The sequence below is a fragment of the Microtus ochrogaster genome, unplaced genomic scaffold, assembly GCF_000317375.1.
Source record: "Microtus ochrogaster isolate Prairie Vole_2 unplaced genomic scaffold, MicOch1.0 UNK26, whole genome shotgun sequence".
NCBI lineage: Eukaryota > Metazoa > Chordata > Mammalia > Rodentia > Cricetidae > Microtus > Microtus ochrogaster.
Window position 1 is genome coordinate 302,655 of NW_004949124.1, and position 10,739 is coordinate 313,393.

Genomic DNA, 10,739 nt, shown 5'->3' on the forward strand with positions numbered 1-10,739 from the left:
CACCAAGTCCACATCAGGTGAAATTCAAAGAGCCAGGCTGGACAAAAACACTCAGAATCACTTATTCACTTACCTCACCCTGCTGTGGCATTTTCAACTCTGGATAATTGTATACAGTTTTTTTTTTTTAAGGTGCATTGTCTACCTACTTTCCTAATAAAAGGGTTACAATGAAATATGGTTATCTTTTAAAATTCTGCATTTGGGGGCTGGAGAGATGGCTCAGTGGTTAAGGCCCTGGCTGCAGTTCCACAGAATCATGATTCTATTCCCAACATCCACATGTTGGCTCACAACTGTCTACAACTCCAGTTCCAGGAGATCCAGTACTGTCTTTTGGCTTCTGTAGATACCAGGCATATAGATGGTTCACAAACACATGTGAAGACAAAACACCCATATACATTACAATATAAAATAATATTTCTTAGTCTGCATTTAAGGCTAGGGAGAGAGCTTAGCTGGTAAACTCACCCTGCGAACATGAGATACTAAGTCCGATCCCTAGAATCCATGTATGAAAAATCCAGGGGTGTGGCTCCTGCTTATAACCCCAGTGCTGAAGAGGCAGAGGGAGGTAGAGCCCTGGGAGTCACTGGCCAATCAATCAACCCTACTTGATAAGCTCCAGGCCAATAAAAGACCTTGCCCCAAAACCGCAAGATAAATGATGCCTGAGGTATGCTCTTGTCTACATCCAGACACACACATACACACCACACACATACATGTGCACACACAGAGACACCTTTATTTGAGGCCTTTATTTATCAGGTGTATCCAATCTAATTGGCATACAGAATGCATAACCTATACTGATCATATAAAAACCCTAATGGCAATACTAACTTTATTTTCATGAAGGGGGGCCTCTTTGGTGAAGCCATATTTCAATATTAGAATATGTGATTTCATGGGAGACTTTTACCTTTGCTATTTAAGAAAGAAAACCCCAGAGATATTTCCCCAAACCAGCAACGTCACTTTAGGAGCCTTTTGTAAATTCAGAGGACATTAGAGCAGAACCAGAAAATCTGAAGAGCATGGGTGGGCCTCGGAATGATTTTCCAGGCTTCTCCAACTGAGAAAATACGGGAACCCTCTTAAAAATAGACTCTGGTGAAACAGGATCTGCAACAATTAGAAACTGAGAACAAGTTTGACCTAGCCTAAAAAAGGCTTAAATATTTATGAAGGAAAAATAATCAGTTTTTATCTCTCAGAACCAAAGAACTAATACACCTATTTCAGTTTTCTCCCCACCCTCTTTTTTTGTTTGTTTTGTTTTTATGGGTTTTTTTTTTTTAAGATAGGGTTCCCATGTGTAGCCCTGGCTGTCCTGGAACTTGCCTTTCCTGCCTCTGCCTCCTTAGTGCTGCTGAGATCAAAGATGTGCGCCCCCTCTGCCTGGCAAACTTTTTCCATTTTTATCCAGATCTAGTTCCTCCTTGTGATTCTGCCCTTTTCTGCTGTGCAGTATTTTCTAATACAGTTAAAATGCGTCTTGGAGAAGGGCTCATAATATGGATTTAATTTACCATATTGGGTTGATCTCCTTGCTCTTGTCATTTTTATTAATGACATTTTCTTCTGTATTTTCAGGGCCCAGCTAAATATTTTTCTTCTTTTGGATAACCCCCACAGACACAGGATCAAAATAGACAAAGTCAAACTGATTATTACTTACGAACACAACTTGAAAAGGTAGGGTCGGGCCCAAATCCCATTTTGCAGGAACATCGGTAGCTGCCCATGGTGTTCAAACACTCACCATTAGGGCATACACCTTGTAGCTGACATTCATTAATATCTGCAAGAAAACAAAAGCCAATCAGAGGGAGCAGCCAAGCCCTGGTGTGCAGATTCCAAATATTCTCCTGTTTGCTTTCTGCTTTACTGAAATTATCTTACTTAAAATAAACAAAGGGGAACACAGTAGGAACTAAGATTAAAATGACTGGATCTTCATTAAGCATTTGTAGTTGGATCATTAGCTCTGAGGCACACACTATACTCCAGGTTCTGTCTCAAGTGCCAGAAATGCGCTAGCAAACAAAACTAAGCAACAGGGCCATGTTCATGAGCTTTCCTATCAGGGGAGACACCAAAGGCCTAGCTTCACAGAGAATATGTGAGCTGCAAAAGTGTAAAGAACAGTGTGTTCCCCAAACTACAACTATTAGAAACCGACATTCAGTTCTGTAACTGCCCATCCAGACAGTCACGAGCCCCTGAAAGACGTTAGAGGCAGTGCTGTAGAGGGTGTGTGCAAAGAAGGTGAACGTGAGGGGCCTGGGACAGAAAAAATATTCACATGGGTACAGACTGGCCAAGGGAAGGGACTCGGGAATGGTAAGTCAAGCCACCAAATGGATATAAGTTTCAATAGCATAAGCAGGTGGACATGGAGCTGGGACAAGATAGGCCATCTTGGTTTCGATCTTACTGAAGAGAAAGCTATATTGAAAGGTTTTGAGTAGGAAAGCGGTGTTACCAGTGGTAGACTCCACAGCAGTTCACCTGACCAGCATATGGCGCTGTGAACAGAGACCATAAAACAAGCTAGTGAAGGATGCTGAGCCAGTGAAGGATGCTGAGCCAGTGAAGGATGCTGAGCCAGTGAAGGATGAACCATGTGGGGGACAGGAAGCATCACCAGGAAGGTGACAAAAGCACCATTCCTTTCTAAAAAGAACACCTGACAAAGCCTGGCACTCGACTGGGCACACGGATGTCTGGAGGGCTTTAGTCTAAGGAAAGAGGAGAAGCTTTGTGAATGGAGAATGCCGGAAGATGAAGAATTCGGTTTCACAGTTAAAGGTCGCATTGTGATACCTAAGCAGAACTGTCCAGTAGTAGAAGATTCTGGAACAAAGAGAAAGGGGATGGTATGCCTGAAAACAGGGACTGCCTATGGGCCAGTCCCAGAAGAAATCAAAATGAGCTGAGAGAGAATACACAAACCTGGTGGCTGAAAACAAAAACAAAAGCTTATATAGCCCCTTGTAAAGGTAATATATATGTATGTATGTATGTGCATATATACATATATATGTATATATAAATGTATGTGTGTATAATAAGTTAAAAACAAAAAGCTAGTAGCCATTTTTATTGGAGCCAGTGTGGGATATGAATCGTAACAGCTAACAGATGTTGGCTGTTAGAGCTGCTATATCAAGTAATATTTATGTCTTTCTATCAGGAATTCTTCTGCAATCTTTTTATAAAGGGCTTTAAAACATTAATTTCTTTTTTTTTTGTTTTTTTTTTTTTTTTTTGGTTTTTTCGAGACAGGGTTTCTCTGTGGCTTTGGAGCCTGTCCTGGAACTAGCTCTGTAGACCAGGCTGGTCTCGAACTCACAGAGATCCACCTGCCTCTGCCTCCCAAGTGCTGGGATTAAAGGCGTGCGCCACCATCGCCCGGCTAAAACATTAATTTCTAAATTAAGATTGGACACAATGTTAGAAAAGTATTACAGAATCTTCACATAAAAGTGAAACACTTCCCTTGATAAATCATTATTTCAGAAAATATTACTTAAACATGAATGCTGGAAGACGTTCTATGAATTCATACTTATCTATATTATACATAGTTCATCTAAGTCACACAGTTTTAAAATTTTTATTTTTTAATTTTTTTCCTACTGTGTATATTCATTGTATGAGGTATTATATTCCATAAGCAGACTTTCATATAAGTATATGTTATAAGAGGGGCAGTTTTTTTTTGTTAACATTAAGGACAAAATGGAACTTGGGGCATAACATACAAATGAGAAATTAGTGTATATGTGTTATATAAGCTGTACAGACCGTAAGCTGGAATACATCTGGACAGAGGCGTATCTAGATCACACTCAAAAGAACACCAAGCCCAGCACCTAAGGGTCTTGTTTATCAGGCTGTGTACTGCGATATAGCAGTCATTTATGTGTGGCGCATAATTGAAAATATTCCCCTCTAACCCATTCTTCTTAAGAAAACCACCATGAAGGACCAGGAGGAAGGCCAAGTCCAGTTGGAGCTTACACAGTACAAGCAAAGACTTTATCATGGGATCCAAGTAAAGCCTGAGGTTTGGGTAGCCAGCCAGTAGCGATCAGAAACACTGGATAAAATCTCCCTCACATCTCTCTGGGCTATGATTGTGAGCCTTTTCCTCCTATTCAATGATACATCCCATGATCACTTCTTGGGAATCAGAACCTTCCTTTGTTACCAGGCTTTTTAAAATGTCTTCATCCAGCCACGCTGCTGGCTGTCAGGTCAAGGTTGAAGGTCCTCCATCTTCTGACCCATAGATGCCTCATTAACAAGAACAATTAACAAGAACTCCCAATGCCTCTCCTTTGCACCTTCCATAACCCAGCTCACAGCCTTACCCATGATGCCTTGGGACAAGGACCAAGAGACCTACAGGTGTGGATAAGAACAGGCAAGTTGAGGGTGGGAATCATGGAAGAGTCTCCTGATTTTTACTACTCTGGTTATCTTGGGCCACCATACCCTGACTGCCACTGCCCCCAACTGATCCAAGGAACCTTGAAGCATGGCCTTTCTGAACACACTCCCAGCACCAGAAAGACTCCTGCCTCCTTCAGCAGCTGCTGGGCCTATGTCTTAGCATATTTCCTACAGCATCACAATCAGAGATGCATTCTATTTCGAGGTATCTCCTATTCATTTTATATGCACTGAAGCATCTCAATCTAAAGTGCATAGCCACAGGCACCCAGGTGTGTTGGCACAGGCCCTCAATCCCAAGACTCGGAGATGGAAACAGGAGGCATACATACTCAAAGTCAGCCTCTGTCGGAAAAAGAGACCTGTTTGAAGGAGAGCAGGGAAAGGAATATGAGAGAGTGGAGAAGGAGGAAAAAGAAGGGGGGAGTGTTATAATTTAAAAAAATCTCAAAAGTAAATAAACAACAACAAAGAAATACACGTGTGCATATACTATGATGTATTCACCACCCAGGTGATGACTGAGGATATTTCCACTGGGGCTCGAGAGATGGCTCAGAGGTTAAGAGTGAGTACTGTCCTTGCAGAGGACCTGAGTTCAGTCCCAAGCACCCTCGTTGGCTACTCAACGCCAGCTCCAGGAGACTCGACACCCTTTGGCCTCTGCAGATACCTGCACTCATATACATTCCCACACAGACACGCACAAACATATATATATATATATAATTAAAAGTAGATCAGAGAGCTGTGTCCAGCCCATTCCCAGATGAAATCTTTGCACCCATAGCTGGCTATTGTTCTGACTGCTGCTGTCTGGCTTATTTTTGTGAAGCACGTTGCTTATTTTGTCTCATTTACTTTACTCTTTACTATGAAGTTCTTCGGTGTTGTTGCATATAGCAGCTCAGTCTTTCCAAGGCGTGCTATATGTTATTCTGTGAGGAAACCAAACTTAACCATTCTAACACTGTGTTTGCTTTTTTGTTCCCCATATGGGGCCATTGTTATCAATGGTCTGTGAGCATTCGTAAATCCATGTGTGCACACATATACACACTCAAGTATCTACCTATCTGTACACCTATAGGTATAGACAAGAAGATCTCAGCATTCGTTCTATTGAGTGTATATTTCAGGGTAGAATTTCCAGGCCGCCTAGAGAAGGCTTATATTCACTTTGAAAAGCTGTCTAGGAGGCCTGCCAATTTCCACTCCCAATTGACAAGTCCTTGTCAACTTGGTATCAATCTTTTTACAACATTCAGTCATCTTGGCAGGGGGCAGTGTTGTGTCACTGCGGTTCTAGACTGCAGTTCTCAGAGGAGGTTTGACACTGAATTCTTTCTTACATACTTCTTAGCCATTCAGATGTAAACCATCGTCCGCTAAAGTGTGACACGGAGTGTTTACAGGTCTGGAGGATGGCTGACCTCTTGCTTTTGCTTTATTTTGCTTGAAATGCAGTCTCACTCCGTGGTCCCAGGCTGAGTTAGAATTCATTGTGTAGCTCAGGCTGGCCTCAAGTTCACAGTAATCCTCATGTTTCACTATCTTAAGGTCGGGGATTTTAGGTGTGAGCCACCATGGCCCATGTCCATCAGAGAGAATATGGTCTATGATCCTCAAAGGGAGATGTGTTGTACTCTTGCCTGGAGAGCATCTGGTTTTCATGAGGACTGGGAAACTCAAAGAGGATGGATACCAGGGATACTAAACATTCTGAAAGTAATCTCTTTGACAAAGGATTGCTCTGCCTAGACTTACAGTATGCACTGAAGTTTTCAGATAGGCAGAACAAACCATTACGAAGTGAGGCAGGATGAGGTGGAGGTGGGAGCTGGCTATATAAGACTAAGACAGTCTGGTTTACTCTGCTATGTCTATATCAACAAGGTGCAAATCAAACTTTGGGAAGAATTCCATTGACAAGTTATCAACAGCCATAGATAAACTATTACTTCAAAAACCTATACAGATATGCTCTTTTTCCTTGCATTCTGTCTTCCACCCCCTGCTGTATTCTGAGAGGTTTGTAGATAATCCATTGCCTTTGTGTTCAAGGAAAACCAAAAGGCCAAAAGCTTATCATTTATAACTGATTATTTTAGTGATTCAGAAAGTAATAAGAACCATGAGCAGACATTCAAAGAACTTTCCAAGGTAGTCAAGTTCCTTTGGATTTTTCTAAATAAATGAAAAGGAGCTACAGATCTACAAGCCCATGAAGGACAAAACACAAGTTATAGCGAACATATTACTTGCAGATAAAATAAGCTTACGGACCTCTCTAAGTGAAGACGGTATGGGGCCAAAGTTTAACAACCATATGAAATGTGACTGGCAAATTGTGAGTTATAATTCCACCCAGACTTCAATTCCTACGGCTGTTTTCCTTATTTAAGAAAAGCTTCTCCCAGCACCACACACATTCAAGAAGAAAATCTTCTAACTCGATTATAAAAAATATAAGTAACTGACACTTGCCAAATACAATAGAGATCAGAAATCTTGCATTTTATGGGGTCAACCACATTTCTTTAATGTATTCAGTCTAAGCCAAAAGTACTTGAATAGTTGGTTTAAAAAACAAAAATAGGTAATCAATTGGATTTATTCCTTGTTCTTCCTCTGCAGGCCACCATTGTCTCTGAAAGGTCCATGGGGCCCTATCCTCAGCAGGAACAGCAAGACCATGGCACATAGCACCACCCACTTGGCTCAAGAACCAAAGCTAAAATAAAGGCAGAAGGAGATGCAGTCTTACAGCCACCCCCACACATACTTCTATCTCCATCCCAGTGCTGTGTTAGGACAGGCTGGGAGTTCACAGAAGCAGAGGGAAAGCAGAACTGGTAAAGCTACGTACAGCTCACAGAAAGATTACATGTTTCTCCCCTTACTGAAAACACTTGCATGGGGTTCTACCTCTACAGCCTACCAACAAAGCTCTGACTTACTGTAAAGAACCAGAACACAAAACTATCTACATGGTTGAATCTTGGCTACATCACATAACTTAACCTAAGATGAACAATCTTCTAAGGGCTGAAGATGTAACTCAGAGACAGAGTGAGTACCTGGTGTATACAATGCGTTTAGTTTGATACCCAGCACTGAAGAAAAAAAAATGATGTTAAATAATCTATCGTTGGAAGTTCAAAGGTCCTTGAGCTCAGAGATAGCACTAGTGAGCCAGGAATGTGAAACACGCAGGGTTGTCTTTTCAAGAGAAAAGATGTACAACCTGTTCTCTGTCCAGAAGTCTGGGAAAAGAGATGGCTAATAGCCTAGGTATCCCCTGTGACATCTTTAGGCCAAGCTGCCTCCCTCAAGCACAACCAAAACTGGAAGTAGCTAATAGCCTAGATGACCTCTGCTCTATCTATAGGACCAAGACCACACCAGATCCTCCCTTAGGCCCTTAAGATAACACATATAGCCTATATATAAAGTCCATCTTTGTGGAAGAAGGGACACGCATTTTGAGAAGAGTTTTGATGTAATCCTGCCTCCTTGTGCACAGGGGATTATGTTACACCAGGAAATGTTTTTTCTATATTTAATTCTACTTAAATATGAACCGTCTGAGGTCAGATTCTTGAAGTTTGAACCAATACCAGCTACTGAATCATGTTGAACTGGATTTCCTTGTTGCCTAGCATGGATCATTACTCTGCCAGCCCTGGAGTAGTTCGCATAAGATCTCTCTCTCTCTCTCTCTCTCTCTCTCTCTCTCTCTCTCTCTCTCTCTCTCTCCCCTCTATTAAATAGATAGCAAACAAATTTAGAGAATTCAGGAAAACACATAACTAGAGATTCTCCCCAAACAGCCTAAGGATCCAGTCCTGGAAAACATTATAAATAAGCCAATAAGATGCAACAAGACTCCTTCATTTAGACATGTATCGCTCAGGTGTGTCCCTTGAACTTCATGACTATATATACCATTTTGTGAAATATTTTTTCTTTTAAAATCACATGTCATTTTTTAAAGGAGCAAGGGGGTGGCAAATCTAATAGCAGAAATATTCCCTTAAGACCCAGTCTCTGATATAACTAAGATATTAAATTTTATAACGTGGAGCAATTCACTAAAATCTTCCCATCTACATTTCCCACTCTTGTAACATGAAAAGGCTAACATGATGGAAGGTCACTGGTTAATGAATAAAGAAACTGCTTGGCCCTGATAGGTTAGAACATAGGTGGGTGGAGTAAACATGCTGGGAGGAAGAGGAAGTGAGGTAAGACACCTCAGACAGACTCGATAGCTTTCCTCTCTGGGGAAAACGCGATGAAGCTCCGACCCAGGATGGACATAGGCTAGAATCTTCCTGGTAAGCGCACCTCGGTGCTACACACATTAATAGAAATGGGCCAGGCAGTGTTTAAATGAATACAGTTTGTGTGTTGTTATTTTGGGGCATAAGCTGGGAGCTGGGTGGCAGGAAGCGGCCCTCAGCTCCTTCAACACTAACAGAAATAATCCCCAAGTTACTTATAGCGTAACTATTCTTCAGAACAACCTGCCAGTTTCCAGGGTTGAACAAAGGAGGATAAACAAAGGATGGCATTTGACCCATGACATGTTGAATGGGGTGGGTACTCTCATGAAAAATAAATACACATTTACACATCATTTTCCTATAAGAAAACATGTGTGTTTAACCAAGTGAGTAATAATTTACCCCCTATTCTGTGTCACAAGTTGACACAGGAAATGAGGCATGTCTGGTCACTAACAGACATTGGGGACAAGGTGAGAGCGGCATCTGAGGATCTTTATACAGAAGGGGGAAACATAGGGCTTCCTGGAGACTCAGTTGTGTCTGCTTCACCTTGCTGATGGATAGAAATTGCAACATAGAATTCTATCCGCAGTAGGACTTGCATTTGAAGACAGAGGAAAGACTGCCTTGAGATAAATATTTTCCTCAGTTGGATGAGTTGACTATTTAAGAAGGAACAGTGGTGTGCTGGATAGTTTTGGCACAAGCTAACTTCATATAAGGAGAGGGAGAAATTGAGGAAATGCCTCCATAAGATAGACTTGTAGGCAAGCAAGTCTATAGGGTATTTTCTTAATTAGTGATTGATGGGAAAGGGTCCAGTCCATTGTGGGTGGAATTATCCCTGGGCTAGTGGTCGTGGGTTATATAAGAAATCAGACTGAGCAAACCATCAGGAGAAAGCCCTTCCATGACCTCGGCATCAGTTCCTGCCTTCAGTCACAATCCTGCCCTGTTTGAGTTCCTGCCCTGACTTCCTTCAGTGATGAAAAGTGATGTGGAAGTGTAAGCCAAAATAATCCTTTCTTCCCCAACTTGCTTTTGGTCATGGTATTTCCTCACTGCAGTAGAAATTCTAACTACAACAAGTGAGCTGGGAAAATGGTTGTCTGTGAAGTATTGGTTGCACAATTAAGAAGACCCGAGTTCAACCCTCATTACTCACATAAAAAAGTTAAACATGCCTACATTTCAGTGCTGGTGAGGCAGACACAGGAAGATCTTAGGGGCTGGCAAGATGGTTAGCATAGCTGAATCGGCAAGCTGCAGGCTTAGTGAGAGACCTTGTCTCAAAAAATATTTGGTAGAAAGCAATTGAAGAAGATGGTTAGTGTTTTCTTCTGGCCTGCACACATATGCACTCATATGTTTATAGACCCACATGAACACACACCACACACACACACACACACACACACACACACACACTTCACCTAATTCAGGAGGAAGAAAACTACTGTCTAAGAGGACTTAGGTATGTAGCAAGGCTGCAAAGAGAAGTCAGGGAAGAACACAGCAAAGGTGCAGGGAGAATGAAAGCTGATTGGCCACATGCTGTTAAGTGAGAGAAGGAACACATACTGGGTTGGACATAGTGGCACATGCCTGTAATCCCAGCACCCAGGAGGCAGAGGATTACATGTTCAAGAGATTCCTGAACTCCATAATGTCTTTGGGGCCAGCATGAACTCCCTAGGAGGAGTCTAGCTCAATGAAAAAGAAGGAATAAGAGGGAGCAAAGGGAGAGAAGGAAGAAAAATACAAGGATGAGAGAAATAAAAAAATAATAACAAATTTGAAAATGTTCTAAAGATACAAAACTACTCTATGGTTGCAAGAGTTAGAACACTGATTACACCTGAAACAGAGGAAGAAAATGAAATTTCAGGGGGAAAACAGGGCAGTTCCAAGGTCCAAGATGTATTCTGTGTGTTGACCTTGGAAATAATTGTATAATATGTTTGCTTTGTGATGACC

The 10,739-nt window shown here is 41.6% G+C and overlaps 1 protein-coding gene across 4 annotated transcripts in view; it reads right to left on the reverse strand.

The window, feature by feature from the left end:
- Ltbp1 (latent transforming growth factor beta binding protein 1) overlaps positions 1-10,739 on the reverse strand; it is a 379,031-nt gene that overhangs the window by 121,548 nt on the left and 246,744 nt on the right. For all 4 annotated transcript variants that reach the window (XM_013354050.2, XM_005367931.3, XM_005367930.3 and 1 more), the window contains one exon: positions 1,688-1,810. In XM_013354050.2, the coding sequence (XP_013209504.2) occupies positions 1,688-1,810 (123 nt within the window). The remainder of the gene's footprint in view (positions 1-1,687; positions 1,811-10,739) is intronic.